Source organism: Cibotium barometz, chromosome 3 (genome assembly GCF_041138505.1).
Source record: "Cibotium barometz isolate CiBa-2024 chromosome 3, ASM4113850v1, whole genome shotgun sequence".
Lineage (NCBI taxonomy): Eukaryota > Viridiplantae > Streptophyta > Polypodiopsida > Cyatheales > Cibotiaceae > Cibotium > Cibotium barometz.
In genome coordinates this window covers 9,537,059-9,555,183 of record NC_141048.1, presented here as the reverse complement: position 1 = coordinate 9,555,183, position 18,125 = coordinate 9,537,059, and the positions used below count along the sequence as shown (strand labels likewise).

Here is an 18,125-nt window from a genome sequence, read left to right as displayed (position 1 = left end):
CATTTTGCCACTCATGCTGAGTCGTGTTTTATTTCTCTCTCTCCCTCTAATTATACCATAGCCGTAGCCATGTTTCTGTATGTTCCACCATAGCCTCCACTTCATTGTTTTCTACAACTCCACAGTAGCTGTAAATGCTACCTTGTACTCAGCTTCATAGCTCGAAGTAGCCACTGTCTGTTGCTTCTTGCTGAGCCATGATATACATAATCACCAAGATGAAAGAAAAGGCCTAATGGACACTCGCGTGTCATAATATCCAGCCCAATCAGAATCACTAAAAGCATACAGCTAAATACCCCCCCCCCCCCCCTCCCCCCTCCCCTTAGCATAGAATAGGCCAAGAAACTACATACAAGATAAAAGCAAAAGCCTAATGGACACTCGCATGTAATAACATCCAACCCAATTGGAATCACTAAAAGCATGCAACTGAATATCACCCCCCTTCGCAGAGAATAGGCAATTGTTGATCCAGGATTTTGTAGATGACTATCAATAGTTTTTGGAAGCCAATAATGACAAGTCTCATGCTTTGAAAAATGGCTGGAAATGAGAAACGGAAGAAGTCAAAGAAGTTCAAAACCAAGGAGGTGAATTCATGTCAAATGAGCTCATGGCCTTCTGCGAGGACCATTGGATCAAGATGTTCCACAAGGCTCATACCCCACAACAAAATGAAATAGCAATCAAACAAAAAGGTTGAGATTATGTGACACTTTAATGTGTACCCAAGACTTTCAACGTGGCTGTAATGATTGCCATCACACAAAACCATCAACAAACTCGTTAGAATAAGTTCAAAGGATTCAATAATCAAATGCCTACACAATTATGACACTAGCCCTTTGTTTCCACATAACTCTAAGATTTTACAATTATTGAGATGCTATAACAGACATAAAAACAACTTTGCCAAAATAAGAACTCTGATAAACTCCTATGCATATCGAGCTCAAAAATTGAGGCCCAAATTGAATACCTCGACATGTATTTCATGAACCTGTTCATAAAGGGACAATAAAAACAACGTTACCATAACTTCAATCCTTCGACGCTCTTCTTCTGTGAGCACAAAGTTGAGCCTAAGGTGAATACATCCTCCACCTTTCAAAAGGAGGGCTTCATCACAAAAACCCTTCTCAACAATAATCGAGGTGTCTATTTCTGCAAGCGTAAACCCAATTGAATTCAAGCTCAAAATATCGATTCTCACAGGAATGCCTAATGCAGTAAAGGCAAATCGAGCAGCATATACTCACCGTTCCTTGAAAGATCCTCTCCCTTGCTACCAAGAAGCACCACCACCAGATTATCCCTAAGATTCAACACGGGACTGCAAAAGACAGAAGACAAACACAAACCGCCTAATGATTTCAAGCCTTCGATTGAAATCATAAATCCTTTAGGCTTGACTTGATTGTTGTACTTACAACACAAAATCTGAGTTCCAAGTGGTAGTCTTGACACCATCGACTTTGCTTGGCTTTGTCTGAAATTCCCTCTTCCCTATAGAGACTACAAAAGGTAGTCAAATGGATCAAAACTTAGGCACAAAGACTTCAAATTGTGCTCATTAAGAATTTGACTCGTGCATTTTATTTTTGCTTGTTTCATAGAAGCTGAAGTACTTTGAGATTATATTAGATAACTTTATAATAACCTTACTAACAGACACGGAGAAAAACACCATAACAATGAAAACCATAGTAACAAGAAATGACCATTTCCTAGCCAAAAATGTGGAAACACTGCTTCTCTAGAGTAGCTGTTCCATTTTTCTGTTTCTCCCATTTCGAAACCTCCCCATAACATATCCCCCAGTAATTTCCCTCCTCCAAGATCCGATTTTCCCCAAATTTCCTCGCTATCTCCTCAAAATTATGATCTTCTATGCTGTTTCCTAATCATTTCTAGTTTCAGGCTGTTTCTATTACACGGACATCAAGTGTTTCCAGTTCCGTTTCCATGTGACTAGGAAAAAACCCTTTCTTCATATGAAGAGAGCAACTAGGGTTTCATTCCTTGGTATTATAAGTATTGAGTGTGCACTTAATATTATCATACAAAAAGGGTTAAAGCACTTGAAGCAAAAGGAGGAAGGGGTGCCATATTTGACAACCAGTTGAAATCCCTCTTGCACAAGGGCAATGATTTGGCTGTGCACAACTTGCCCTGAACCGGAACTCATACCCACAGTTTGACCCACTATCTTCCCACAATTGTCCATTCTTCATTTCACATAATAGCCTATGTATTGATCTCCTCGGGAGTAATACGAAAAAATTGTTGAGGCCCACATCTCACATGCATGATGCCTTGCAATCAGAGCTAAAAATTAGGGCTGGCATATAAGAATCTCTTAAAATCTACCTCAAGTTCCACTCAGCGCGTCCTAGTTAGAGTGCACTACATAGTGCAGTGTGTGAGAAGATTCTTCGAAGACATCTGGAGGAAAACCTTGTGTGTAAGATTCCTTTTTCAACACTGTTGTCCATTCTTCATTTCACATAATAGCCTATGTATTGATCTCCTCCGAGGTAATACGAAAAAATTGTTGAGGCCCACATCTCACATGCATGATGCCTTGCAATCAGAGCTAAAAATTAGGGCTGGCATATAAGAATCTCTTAAAATCTACCTCAAGTTCCACTCAGCGCGTCCTAGTTAGAGTGCACTACATAGTGCAGTGTGTGAGAAGATTCTTCGAAGACATCTGGAGGAAAACCTTGTGTGTAAGATTCCTTTTTCAACACTGTTTGCCTAGAATAAGGCACTAAATTCTCAGTTTAGTCAAGGTTGCCTTACTCTGAAATGCCCATAATTGGATCAGTAATCCCCACGCTACCCTCATGTAGCCCTAGCTCTAGACTCTAGAGTATGTGAACCATCAAAACCAAGACATATAAAATTGCAGATCAGCCTCCTAAATTGCCAAGCACATGAAGCTCTGTGAAAATTTAGTCACTCTCGGAAGACCTTCAAAACCCTTCTGCACTCAAATCATAGTATGATCACCTAAGATTTTGGTGATGCACATAAGAGGGTTATTCAAACAAATTTGGCTATTCTAGTGTAATGAATTTTGTGAGGGTGCACACACATAACAAAGAGAATAGAATTTGAGTTCTTGCACATATCGCAAACCCGTTGCTTTCAGATCATAGGCCATGACAACAAACACTAAATCTTTTATCCTCTTCAGGGATGAGAGAAATCAATTGGTGACCCCACGTGAAAATTATGGCAGTATAGAGGATGCCATCTCACAAATTTAGAGTGGAACCCAACGCGTGGGGATGAATTGATGCAGCAAGTCCCACGACCACTATCTTTCTACCACTCAGGCTGCATTATCTTTGCTTACTCCAATAGGTGGCCTCAGAGCTGATGTGTATAGAGTCCAATGCACAAGGAAGGTATCCTCAGAAGTCATGCACCAAGTCTATACCCCCAGCGTGAAACCCTCCCCAACCTGCTTGGGACTTACTGGTCGGACACCGGTTGTGGTTAATGGTATGGAACACATCCAGTAGTCATTTGTGTGCAAGGTGGTCTACATGGTATGAGGGCCTCATACTTAATGTTCGAGACTGGATTTAACTCACCAAAAAGCTTAAGGGTGGTCCAAAGTACGATTGGGTGGTAATTTGTTGGCTGCTTTCCATGTCTGTCCATGTGTCTACCCATTGGCTTAGTGCTCTGGATGCAGGCTGATCTACATGAGGAAGTAGCACACTGGATGTCTATTGATTCTTGAGAAATGCACATCCTTCCATTCACTAACTAATCCAAACTCCAAAAAAAACCTCTATACCTTGTGTCCCGTTGATCTTAACCTACAACCAAATGCCCAAAATTCAGGGACACACCCATTGATATAACTCTCCATCCTGAGCATATGGAGAGTTGTATAACCTACAACCAAATGCCCAAAAATTAGGGACACACCGATTGATATAACTCTCCATCCTGAGCATATGGAGAGTTTTATCAATGGGTGTTACGAATGAGACCTGAGCATACGGAGAGAGTAACAGCAGAACACCCTGATATAACTCTCCATCTCATAACTCCTAGTCTCCTCTTCCAAGTGGTAGGAATGTAACATTCTTCCCTATAAGGCCTCCACAGACCATGCACAAGGATTATCTGACCTAGAACCGAAACCCTAACGAGGTTTCATAGACCCGACATCGCATTGCATGACACAGCAAAACGCTGAAGATTCCCTTTCAAGCCAGAAAGGTAGGATGCAATGTCATCTGCAAACTTGCATCCAAACTCCAAGATGTGGATGGGGAGGCTGAGGCCTTGGAGGCATGTATTCTGCGTGCATAAAAACCGCTCATTGCCTTTGTGACGAAAAAGGAATAGGAACGGAGCCAGAGGGCAGCCTTGGCGCACCAAGAGGGATATAGGAAAACAATAAGACACCCAAGGGCATGGCTCTCAAACTACTAGACCACCTTGCCATCCATCCACTGTTTCACGCAAGCCAGTTTCTCTTGGGCTAGTTAATTCAAGATCAATTCCCATGGATCAGATCTGAATCCTAGACCACCCTCTAAAGGCACACCCATAAGGGCCACATTAGTAAATCATTAACACAGGCGCCTTGATCCCTATTAATAACCCCAACTCACTGTGGAATTATTAATCTAACCCCTGTTACACCTAGTAAGGGTGAAACACCTTGGAACTCTTCACTTTATTGAATGAGTAGACTGACTGACTACTGGCTGTAGATAACCTTCTCTTGGCTGAGATTTCTTACAGCCTGAAGATGACCCCCTTGATCTACACTTTCCACCTTGCCTTTAGTTCCTTCTTGGCTGTCTCAGCCCTTGGTATAGAGAATATGAGATTAATGATGTTATATAGGCCCTTCACATGCTAGTCAATTTTATCCCCTTCTGCTCACGACTAGTAGAAAATGGACATAAAATCCATCGATTTCACATGTGTGAAACTGGGCAGCCTTTGCTGCCAGCCGACAGGGCTCCATGGGCTTCCTAGAGCTGGCTTATGGCCTAGTCTTGGCCCATGGCTCGCCCCTATAGCCACGGGCTCTTTAGTGGCTGTTGGACAAGCCCTACTTGGCTGTCCATGAGAAAGACTCATCAAAGCATAGTGCTCATGCATCTGGCTGGAAGCCTGACGAATGCCCAGTACACCCCTGCATCATTCCAGAGAGTTCCACAGACGTGTGGGTCATGTGCGGGTCAAGCACACGTGACCATTACCCTCTACAGTGGATCCCTGGCTGACTTGTCCCAAACAAGGGATCACAAAGTGCCAGTTACCACTCTAAGCTGTCCAGATATGTCCAAGTGTCATCCAAGTGCGGGATGCACATGACATCCCTTGCTGCTTAACTTGACGGAAGTTGCATAGCCTCCAAATAGTCCGTCAATTATGCCGGATAATCTTCAAATAAGTTCTTGTCAAGGCAAACTACTTCATGCATCCCTTGATATCCCAAAACTTCGTGAGAAATTGAGGCTGGAAGTCCCTCTAATTGTTAATAGCCCCTCTAGTCGTTAATAGTCTCTCTAGGCTAGTCTCTCTAATTGGTTAGTAGTCCCTCTAGTTGTTATGATGGTCTCTCTAGTCGTTAATAGTCTCTCTAGGCTAGTCTCTCTAATTGGTTAGTAGTCCCTCTAGTTGTTATGATGGTCTGAGGCTATGAATTGTTTCAGATCAACAAAATAAAGGTCTAAGCATCATTGGACAGATATTGTATCAATTGAGATAAGAAGCCGGTCTATCTTAGAAGAGGAAACTGTATCTCCCACAAATCTAACGTAGACCCAGTGCTTACCACAAAAACAAACCACAACAAAGAACGCTGCAAATCCAAGTCCAAATGACACTACCAGCATAGAACAGGTCCATGTGAATGTGCATGGGTGAGGATGATCACTAAATGGAAAGGACTAGAGTGTAAAAATTACTTTTGGACCAACACAGGAAATTCCCATTACCTTTAACTGAAACATACTTGCCATCTGCATCCCAGCTCACATGACAAGCAATGAACAAAAAAAAGTATCACTGTACTATTAGAACACGGAGCAGCACGGAAACCGCATGCTTGACTTTAAAAAAGTGCAAGGGAATGCAATTTGAATGTACGGTGTGGTTGGAAAAAGGATAATGTAGCGACTACTGACCTGCTGCTCCTGCTGGCAAATCAAAAGCCTCTAGAACTGTGCATATCCCGAAGAATTACCATCAGCTATGGATATAATGTACTACAACCTAGTTGGCTTTTGCAAACACGTGACTTGTAAGCACAATGTAAAAAACAATAACAGGAAAGAATATCTGTTCAATGAACTCTGCAACAACACAGAAATGGCACGCGAGGCGAATACACAGGGTATGTGAGTATCTATTGCCCCAGAGCTGTAACATAACCTTTTAAAGAGCATCTGACAGCTCTCAATGGGGATTTTCTTTCTTTGTCGTTAAGATTTCAGGAAATGTTTTCACTTAGGTTTATAAACCATCGATGTAGTCAATTTACAACAATAATCCATCTCAGCAGAAATAAACAACGCACCTGTTACACGGATGCTTCCTGGCATGTTTATCCCCTCTGAGAATTGCCCCAATTCCCCTTTGTAACAAAGCAAGCTTGTAACTGTACATATGAGTCTATGCCAAAGGGAAACATGAAGATAGTCAGAGAGCAAAGTGGCTGTCATTTAGAGCAGCCAGGACAGAGCTTATCGGAATTTGGTTTTGATGAGTAAACACCTTTTAATCCGACACCGGGATTTTGCAGCAAATCAGTAGATTTTGCAATTCAATCTATCTCCTCACAAAGGAGGAGCAGAAATTATAGCAGCTCGATTTCAGACCTGCAGGCTGAGGCCGCAGGCCCCAGGTGTGCTCAGCGCACCTCATCTGAATCCTCATAAAGACGCTCCACTTTTAAAGGGTGCACCGGGTTTTTTTAAAAAAAATACTTGATTTCCTCGTGCTCTTGGAGGGTAACTTCTAGGAGACCATTCACACTTTGGCCCCCCATTGCCCATTTGTGGATATCCACAGAATTTATAACCCAATAGTGGGGGTGATATGATATGACTACCTGGTTTTTTGCCTCGCAAATTCACACTTTGGCCCCCCATTGGATCTCGTCTGTGGATATCCACAAAAGGGTGCCCTTGCGACGCTCGTTTACAAGGACGAGGCGGATGTACGGACCACTACTCAAACCAAAATAACAAAAAATCAGTTGAAAGGTTGAAATCAAGAAATGCTAGACCAATGGGAGATATTCAATCCATGCAACACCACCTTCTCTAAACCAGAAGCCTCTTCACATGTTGGGACCAGAGATAGTTGATAAATCGAGCAAGACAAAAAAACTAGCAGCTCCTCGTAAAAACCCAAAAATAACTAGGGTTTTGTTTCTCACAAATTCCCTTTTTTAATGGGGATATAATAAAATATAATATGTTGGAAATATTTATTTGAAAGTTGTTATATCACCCAATCAAGGCACTTCATCCACACGTTCCAATTTATTTATCTTTTCTTTGTAACATTTCAACTCAACGAGAATGTGCAGGCATCATTACTTGGTGTGTGTGTGTGTGTGTGTGTGTGTGTGTGTGTGTGTGTAACCACACTTTCATGTGGGTCGAGAGTTAACACGTTGCTTCTCAAAAAATTACTAGACCAAGAACCATGCTCTTCACTAGAAGAATATATACAATTTGTATTCAGTGCTATGTAATATATAAGTTTAGAAATGGAAGTTTGATTTACTTGTGCTGAGAAAATAACGGAACTTTGGTATTCAGCATATGCGATCTATTTTTGAAACTTTGATATATGATTTTAGACATGAATTTTCTTGAAAATACATGAATAATATATAATATTCAAACCACAATTTCATTTGGGTGGAGAGTCATCACACTTCTTTCCGACAATTACGAGAGCTATGGTTTTAAAACTAAAAATTTGATTAAGCACTTTGGATAAGCATATGAGATCTATTTTGAAACTTTGATTTGAGCACTTTAATATTGTGAGCACTGATTAGGATTTCAAAAAGATTAGTTATCACCACTTGGGGTTTCAGTTCAGAAAGATAAGTTAACGTTGACTTGGTTCACATTTTGCAAAGCTTAGTAGATTCAAGAAACCGAACTTGAGTTCAATTAAGTCATTGGTTCTTAACATCTTTAAAACACAAAGGCATCTCTCACCTCCAAAGCCTACTTGTGAGCTTTCAAATCGATGCTTCTATGTTAAACTTGAACTTAGTGTTGCTGCTCCTACTGTCGTTCAACTACAGTCGTAGTTGAACGACCACCACTATTATCATTGCAATCGCAATCATAGCCACCACTATTATCATTGCAATTACAGTCGTATAGCCACTGCTACTCCTGCCATTACTACAAGACCCCACTTGTCCAATCCAATGGTGGTGGACCCCATATTGCAAGGGGCATGAAGGGCCAAGGAAAATTGCCCCACAATTACAAGGTGAGGGTTATGCCTTTTTACAACTAGAAGTGTTGCTCGAGAACACTTCCTTCATGGGAAGCCTCATTGTCATCTCCTTCTTTGTTAAACATCATGTTGGCCTCCTTGGCACGCTTCTTATGCCAACAATGCTTAGCCATGTGTCCTACCTTCCTGCAATAGTGGCAGGCAACTTTGCTCCTAGCTACTTCTTTGTACTTTGGTCCTCCTCTTGTGAGAAGAAGGCTTTCTCTTTCCTAGTGTTGTCATGTAGCCTTGCTTTTGTGCCTTCACTCTTCCTCCATAAGAGCCATTTCTATTCCTACAAATGTTGGGTCTGGAAAGTTCTTGAGAGTAGCCCCACCAATGGGCCGTACTTTTTCAACAGCATGCTTTTGAGAAGGATTGCTATTGTGTCCTCCTCTTCCATCAGTGCACCAATCCTTGCAAGTTCATTGTGGCTTTCATCTTGTTAACATGTGCAGGAAATGGATCCCCGTCTTTCATTTTGAGGCCCAAAATTTAAATCTTTAAGCTTATCTTAGAGTTTCTCCCCAAAAAGCTATTCCAATTCATGCCAAGCTTCTTTTGATGTTTTTAAGCCGACAATATGATGTGTGATTGAATCTCCTAAACCCAATGCAACTCTAGCTAAGTTTTTTCATCTCTTCCCACCCATGCATTCTTCAATGGGACACTTCTCTCCCCCATAACTAATCTATAGGTTCTCCCTCATTAGTATCATATACTTAACTTTCACTTGCCAAACATGAAAACCGTTATCATTGAATTTTTCAATGAGACAGGATGTTGCCATGATTCTCTCCATAACTAAGCTCCCACACTAATCAAGGGCCACCTCCCCACTTTAGGTGCATTAGATGTTGATTATTGTGTTGACTACTACAACGTATCTAGTAGCCCACTTGAAGGAGGCACCTACTACTTCGTCATCTGTATTTACAACTAGTGTAAGAATCTTGTAGTGAGATCCAAATTATTACACCCTTCGTCATCTGTATTTACAACTAGTGTAAGAATCTTGTAGTGAGATCCAAAGTGTAAGAGTCCTTCTTCTTACCTCCATCAAGGCGAATCAAGCAAAGTCATTATAAATGTTGCCCTGCACCCAACTTCACAGCTCGAAGTGGCCATTGTCTACTTCTTGCTGAGCCATGATGCTGAGCCATGAAGTACATGAATCACCAAGGTGAAAGCAAAAGCCACTAGTAAACACTTGCCTATCACAACATCCAGCTCAATCGGAATCACTCAAAGCATGGAACTAAAGATCACCCCCCTTAGTATAGGATAAGCCAAGGGACTAAGTGTTATGTAATTATCTTAATACTCGGCTTGGTAGCATACTAATGCTTACTTCTAGGACTGTGCTTAAACCAGCTCAACTAGGAGACCTCAAGTTGAAATGTCTAGCCTCGTATTACATAGATAGATGATGCACCAATAGCGTGTTGATGAGATAAAGTGATGAATTAAATGGTTCATCTACATCTTAAAGACTAAGCATAGCACCTATCTACTAGTGTAGCAAAATGTTTACAATCTTCAAGACCAAACCATGTAAGCAGCCTCTATATGTACTTTGACTCTCGGAGGGTTCACCTAAAAATAAGTGTAGCATATGAGTTCATCAGGAGGGGTATACTAATTCAAAAAAGTTATAGAATTACATTTACAGGAGGGCTTTTTTAAAACCAATGTTTGAAAAAAAAAACCATAAGTTTTTGAAGAAAAAGGGTTCATTGTATTCTCATAAATGTATGTACGTGTAAGGGGTTTTTTAAATACCCCTTGAATTCATGTGATACATAAAATTTATTAGAGGTGAACTATTAGGACAAGGGTAGGACTAGGCGGGTCGAGCGGTTCAGGGGAGTCCGGACATGTGTGGATGGCTAGGGCTATAGTTAGCCAGCTAAGGTCTATATCTGGCGGTTAGGTGGAGAGTTGCCCTATTCTCCACAATAGCAACCACAACAGACACTATACACCAAACTCGGCACAACAGCGTCGAGAACGACCGGCAAGCAGCTGTGAGGCACACAAGCAACCCAGTTGGCGTGAACCGCACCCGGGGAGAGGAGAGGAAGTTTCCCTTTTTCTCTTTCTCTTGTAGTAAACTGGCGTGGAGAGAAACACCACCACAACAGTAGTTGAAAAGCCACCAATATACATACGAGAGGAGGCTTTCTCTACAGTCGTGTCAGAGAGGAATTTTTTTCTCTCTATTTCTTTACAGCCACACACAACAAGGGGGCAAGAATGGCCAAGACCAACACCACACATACCGGTGCTACAAAAGCGTCAACAATAAGGCAATGCTAGACAACATACAGCTAACAAGAGCAAGACGAGCCGGTTTTAGTCAAGTACTAGTCTTCATCTTGCATACTAATTTGATTTGATACCATGACCTCATAAGTTTTCGAGCACCCTGAATGTCAGTAGCATGGCGGTCATCCATCTTTGGATACCAATATGGCTGATTTGGATGTGGGTGATCACGGATTTATGGATTTACATGCGCATACTTTATTAGGATCACACACACAATGCATTAAACAAAATTTGCTTGTTCTTTCTCAAAGTTTACAGACCATGTAAGAGACTCTTAAGCTGTTGGTCGCTAATTCAGGGTTTCAGAGTGTCCCAGTTGATACTCTAGGGGCATCTACTCCTAGGAAGGCACCGAAATGCCCGGGAATCAAGAAGTGGCAGCTATGCTCAAGAGCATGAATCCTCCTGTGTTTTGCGGGGGAAGAGGAGCGTGATAAAGATTCAGTGAACACTTTTTACAAAAGTGGACAGACTTGCACCGTTTGAAGCATTCTCTTGATGTTGTTTGCGCTCTTGAGGCAAGTCTCATGCTTGAGAGCAAGTCCTACAAGTGGTGGATGAGCCTTGGCGAGAGAGATCGACCTACGATATGGGTTGCTTTTGAGACACTTTTTTCGAAAGATTTCTTACCTGAGAATGAGAAGGATCGGAAATGGGATGCTTGAGACAATTATAAGATGGAAGGTCTTACGTTGACCCAAAATATTTCTAAGTATCACAAGATAATTCTCAAGCTTGAGGTTTTGGATGATTTCCAAAAAGTATGAGGCTTTATGCGTGGTCTAGATAATGAATATATGACTAAGGTTAGAACTCAATACCCTAAAACTTTAGAAGAGTTGTTATGATTGACGATGGGGCTACACATAACTTTTTGAATTATCACTTGGTTAAAAAATTGAAAAAGCCACAAAGCCCTAGTGATCATAAATACATGGTATCTCTTGCTAATGGGCATGATCAACATGTATGGGACATGGTGGTTAAACAAGTACCACTCACTATTCAAGGACACGAAATGCACTTAGATTTTTAGTTTATGCATATTACTAGAGCTGATGTTATTTTGGGTTGTGAATGGTTGTTTCATTTAGGACTATCTCATAGTTATCTAGATAATACTTTTGATTTTGAGGTTAATGGTAAACAAGTTTGTTTGCAAGGTGAGCGTGATGTGTCCCCATCTCCACTCATTTGTTCTGGAGTGGACGGCCTTTTACATGCTCATGAAATAGAAAATCTCTTTTTGTGTTACATGTCTCCTTTAGTTTTGTCTCATGATGATGCTAGTGATGGTGATTTTAATTCCAATTTGAGTATTAAATCTCTCAATTATGTCATATGTGAACAACATATTAGTGCTATGCCTAACGTGATTCGAATACAATCACGATAAAGAATAAGTATCCGTTTTACTGCAAGTTGATGAGCTTTTTAATCAACTGCAAGGTGCGCGATACTTTAGTAAGATTAACTTAAGATCGGGCTATCATCAAGTTTGCATCCACATGGAGGATGTGCCTAAGACAGCTTTTCGTACCAGATTTGGGCATTATGAGTTTTTTGTTATGTCATTTGGTCTAACTAATGCTCCCGCTACGTTTATGACGCTTATGGATAGCGTCTTACGCTCGTATCTTGGTCAATTCGTTGTAGTATTTCTTGATGATATTTTGATCTTTAGTCGCACCCGAGGAAGAACATTTGCACCACTTACGACGATTAGTGTTTGACTTGCTAAGGCAAAACGCACTTTACACTAAAGAGAGTAAGTGTGAGTTCTTTGCCTCTCAAAGATCCATTATTTGGGTCACATAATCTCGGCAGAGAGAATTCATATGGATTCTGCGAGAGTAGAGGCAATCCTTAAGTGGCCTCATCCAACCAATCTAGAGGAATTACAAATATTCCTTGGGTTGGCAGGGTTCTATCGTAAATTTATCCGAGATTATGCTAAGTTAGCGGTTCCAATGATAGACCAATTAAAATCTAAGTATCACAACTTTGTTTGGGGTGCTAACTAACAACAAAGTTTCAATTATCTTAAGGTTGCCATAGCTATTGCACCTATGTTGGCAATACTAGATCCTAATCAACCGTTTGTGGTTGAAACGGATGCTAGTGACCATGCAGTTGGTGCTGTGTTTCTTCAAGAAGGAAGATCGGTAGCTTTTGAGAGCAAGAAGTTTGATAGAGCTCAACTGAATTATTCTACGTATGAGCGTGCGCTTTATGCCATCATTTATGCTCTAGGAAAGTGGAGACATTATCCCTATCGTGCTCAGTTTGAGATTGTCTTTGATCATGAGAGCATCAAATGATTGACAACTCAAACTGATTTGAAAGGTCGTAACGCTCAGGGGGCAGAAATCCTCCAAGAATTCGACTTTCAATTAAGGTATCACACGGGCCGATACAATGTCGTGTGGCTGATGCCTTAAGTTGCATGCCTCAAGTCAACTTGTTGACTTTCATGGAGTTGAAAAGTGAATTTTTAGATTCACTCCAAGCTAAGTGCCAACATGATCAGTCGTATGTAAAGGTGTGGAAATTTGTTAAACACGGGGATCCCTCCCACTCTGCAGTAGTGTTACAGGTATATATTTTATCATAATTTTGATCCTTAATAATTGTAGAAAAATATGCTTGATTTAATGTGTGCGAGAATTGGCTTAATGGAATGTGCGAATGTGCACAAGGTTATTAAATGTGCAAATGCGCACAAGATTATTATATGTGCACAAAGTTATTTCATGTGTAAAGGCCCATTAGCATTTATATTTGGGCAAAGGTTTGATATGTAAACCTTAGGAACTTTCATATGGTTAATAATATGTAAAGCAATACCCAAAAGTGGGAAAAGCAAGCCTAAATTGTACACACAACTATTATTAGCTCCTTGGGCAATTTTTATGAATACAATTCTCTAAATACTCATGTCGTGAAAGTGGAGCTACACGCATGAGGGGGGAGATTTCACCTAATCTTGTCTTAATGGTGCTATTGTTCTATCTCTCTTGTTTTATACTATGTTATACTCTTTGATTTCAATTTAATTCAAGTCTTTGTTTTAACTTTTGATGTATTTTGTGAGTTTTTTTATTTCTTCAAGAAGTACAAAAGGGTCCCGTGATTGACAGTGGTATCAGAGCTTTGGGTTAATTCAAGCTTCTTGAAGCCGATTAAAGACTTGTGGACAAAGAGGTGAAAGAGACAAAGGCAAAGGTGATTTTGTTAATTTTTCAGTTTAATTTGAAGAAGAATACGTTTATGGGTTTATGGTTATGCATGGTTGAAAGAAGGCTTGTTGTTAACCATTGGACAATAAATCTCCATCAACCTTTTGCTGCCTAAAGGTAAAGCAAGGTGGAAAACCATTAGTGGGTTTTGAAAAACCACAAAACCAACTTCCTCAACTCTAATCCTCTTCATAATCCGTCCGTTATTACCGGATTGAATCAGCCAATTGAGGAGGTCAAATCTCTGATTTTAGAATTGCTAAACCTATCCTCTTCTCAAAATCTATAATGGAGGGCTCTAACTTTTCTTATTCCCTTCTCCACAAATCGTTGTGTGTTGGTGGATTTATCTTTTTGAAGAAATAAAGAAAAATTCTTTTCTCTTTATAATTATTTTTCTAAGGTCAGAAAGAGCATACAAAGTTTTGCATTACCTGTCTATATGTATCTCAGATGCTATACTCATACATATACATGATGCTGAGAATCCCAAGGATGCATGGGATACATTGGTAAAGCTGTTTGATACAGACACTAGTGCTCGCAAGTCTGATGAGGGATGATTTGGTAGACATTACCTTGCGTGGTCTTGGCAAGGAGTATAAGTCTTTTGATACATCCATCTCGATTCGGAGTACAGGTTTACCAGATTTTGATGAGTTGGTTTAAGAATTACCAAAGTAACACAAAATAGATACCCAGTACAAATCACCACTTGCAAGATTCTAACATGCTATCAAGCTTCATGACATAACTGTCAACTAATACTAAGAGCTTACAAGACTACATCGCATCACACATCACTCAGATAATGAGTCGGCACACACACCCTATCTCTTCTGCAATAGTTGGTCACCCTTTTAAATTGTGCCTTCAACGGCTCTACAGTGGTTACAGTCCACCACCTTCACACGTGTGATGCTTTTCATGAAAAGCGGGATACACAAAAAGCATTATCTTTTGTTAAATAGTTTGATGCCGCTTTTGGAGGAGACAACTACTCCGAAAAGTCAAAGCTTCGCATGGTTTGCATGCATTTAAAGGATGCCGCCTTGAATTGGTGGCTAAAAGTAGTACATGAAGGGACTGAGCCAAAGACATGGACCGACTTCAGGACTATGATCAACAAGAAGTTCCTACCCGCAAACTTTGAAACAAATGTGCAGAAGAAATGGGATGAGGTAAAGCAGAAAGTTGGTGAGAATGTGGCATCTTACCTTAACAAATGTGCAGAAGGATGAGGCAAAGCAGAAAGTTGGTGAGAATGTGGCATCTTACCTTAACAAATTTATCAAACTCAGTGACTCTTTTCATGATGCATCTACTAGCCATGATGATAGTGGCAGAAATCAGGCTTTCTATTCACAACGGGGATTTAGAGGCAGGGGGAGATTTGCATCATGTGGCCGTGGTAATGGTCGTGGATGGTAGGACAGGTCACCACAACAGAATTTTCAGCCTACATATGGTGCTAGAGGTGGTCGTGGATATACCCCTCAGAGAGGCAGAGGTAATCCTCGTGGTAGAGGACGTTGGCAAGGCCAACAAACATCTATGCAAAATGTGGAATGCCATTACTGTGGAAAATTTGGTCATATGGCACGTGATTGTTTCCGCAAACAAAATGATTTGAGGGGGGTAGAGCACAACATGGTGGACATTATGCACAACATGGTGGAAATTATGCATCAAGCAGTAATGATGGCAGCGCAAATCACTTGTTTGCCATGAAACATGTTGTGGGATCTATGATGACAAATGCTGAAAATGATGACACTTGGTATATGGACTCTAGAGCATCAAACCATATGACTTGTCATGGCGAATGGTTTGAACATATGAAGCCTATGGATGTGAAAGGCTATGTGGAGATAGGAGATGATACCCAACATGCTATCACACATGTTGGAAGTGTACCATTGATTATGCACAATGGTGAAACAAAGTCTATGGGTAGATGTCTTGTATGTGCCTTCTATTATAAAAAGTTTGTGGCCTCGGTTGGTCAAATGGTGGAACAGGGTTTACAGGTTCGTTTCAATGAGCATGGTTGCTTCGTTGAGGATTTAAAAAATGGATGTAGAGTCATTGTTGTCAAAGGCAAGAAAGAAGGCAGGTTATTTAAGTTGGATTCTGGGATTCTTGAGTTGAAATCAGCCATGTTCTCTAAAAGCCGAAATGTTCTGGGATTCTTGAGTTGAAATCAGCCATGTTCTTGAGTTGAAATCAGCCATGTTCTCTAAAAGCCGAAATGTGGTACAGGACATTGACATGTGGCATAAGAGGATTGGACATGTGAACATACAAAGGTTAAAGAACATGCAGGCAAGATGCATTGTTGGTGGGCTGCCTAGATTCAAGTATGATGGGAATATGCATGTTTGTGATGCTTGTCAGTTTGGAAAGCAGGCGAGGTTGCCATTTCCTAGAGAAGGCAACATGAGTAGCAGGCCACTTGAGATAGTTCGTAGCGATGTATGGGGTCCTGCACAAAACCCATCCATTAAAGGCAGCTTGTATTATGAGACATTCATTTGATGATTTCAGTAGAATGACTTGGATTTACTTTCTCAGAGAGAAAAGTGAAGTGTTGGGAAAGTTTATGGACTTCAAAGCTTTTGTAGAGAAGCAATATGGCTCTTGGATAAAATGTTTGAGGACAGATGGAGGTGGTGAATACACCTCACATGCTTTTGAGCATTTCTTGAGAAAGCATGGCATAAGAAGGTAATTAACTTGCAGGTATACACCTCACATGCTTTTGAGCATTTCTTGAGAAAGCATGGCATAAGAAGACAATTAACTTGTAGGCATACACCTCAGCAAAATGGTGTTGCTGAGAGGAAGAATAGAGTCATTTGTGATGTGGCCATGGCAATGCTCAATGAAAAGAGTATGCCAGATTATTATTGGGCAGAAGCATGTGCCACCGCAGTGTATATACTTAATAAGACACCCATAGCAGTCATACATGGAAGTACGCCAGAGGACGCTTGAGACATGAGAGTGTGAGCACTGGGAGTAGTGCTGTTGATAAAGGGAAAAAGAAGGTTAAAGGAATTGGCATTACAGGTTATGAGTCATCAAGTTCAGAGAGTTTGGATGAGGAACTTGGCATACCAGTTTTACGCACACCTGGTGCAAGGTAGGATAGATATGTGCCTCCACATGCTAGAGTGACAGGTGTTCAGAGTGATCCGCATGCATTGTGGAGATCCCAAAGGGTCAGGTATCTAGTTGACAGGTTGACATATCGTGATTTTGCTATGCATTATGCATATATGACCTCTTTGGTGAAGCATGTGGAACCTACATGCTATACAAAAGCTATTGGGAAGCATGTATGGGAGAAGGAAAATGGATGTTGAGATGGACGCCTTGGTTCATAAATGAAACATGGGATTTGGTTGCCTTACCACAAGGCAAAAATGTCATTGGTTGCAAATGGGTTTACAAAGTGAAATACAAGTCAGATGGTTCCATTGAACACCATAAAGCAAGATTGGTAGCTAAGGGTTATGCACAAACCCAAGGCTTGGACTATGATGAAACATTTAGTCCAGTTGCAAAGATGGGAATAGTGAGAGCAGTCATTGCTATGGCTGCAGCAAATGGTTGGGAAATGCATCAAATGGATGTGAAAAATGCATTTCTAAATGGTGATCTACAAGAGGAAGTTTATATGGCACAGCTAAAAGGATATGTAGTACACCTAAGGTATCCCACTCATGTATGTAGATTAAAGAAAGCATTATATGATTTGAAGCAAGCATCTCGTGCTTGGAGTGATAAGATGAGCCGATATCTTATCTCCCTTGGATTTCAGGTTTCTACAGCAGATTCTTCACTCTATGTGAAGAAAACAGATCATGGGATTGTCTTACTTGTCATCTATGTGGATGACTTGATTGTCACAGAAGATCATGCTACAAATGTTATGCATGTCAAGAAGGCATTGAGTGGGCAGTTTGACATGAAAGTCTTGGGTGAGTTGAGATACTTTCTTGGAATTGAAGTGATCAAAGACCATGCAGG

General features: G+C 40.8%; 1 protein-coding gene across 6 annotated transcripts in view; it reads right to left on the bottom strand.

Moving 5' to 3' along the window:
• The window catches only part of LOC147639688 (uncharacterized), a 41,769-nt gene extending 34,797 nt beyond the window's left edge, over positions 1-6,972 (bottom strand). For 3 of the 6 annotated variants that reach the window (XM_086772759.1, XM_086772765.1, XM_086772761.1), the window contains exons 1-7: positions 6,766-6,972; positions 6,569-6,663; positions 6,177-6,212; positions 5,988-6,011; positions 1,434-1,518; positions 1,263-1,336; positions 1,037-1,167 (exon numbers count right to left, since the gene is read on the bottom strand). In XM_086772759.1, coding sequence (XP_086628885.1) covers positions 1,037-1,167; positions 1,263-1,336; positions 1,434-1,518; positions 5,988-6,011; positions 6,177-6,212; positions 6,569-6,593 — 375 coding nt within the window. In that variant the 5' untranslated portion in view covers positions 6,594-6,663; positions 6,766-6,972. Of the gene's footprint in view, positions 1-1,036; positions 1,168-1,262; positions 1,337-1,433; positions 1,519-5,987; positions 6,012-6,176; positions 6,273-6,568; positions 6,664-6,765 lie in introns of all 6 variants that reach the window. The other 3 variants (XM_086772774.1, XM_086772771.1, XM_086772775.1) reach the window with 3 other exon arrangements.
• Between the last annotated feature and the right edge of the window lie 11,153 nt (positions 6,973-18,125).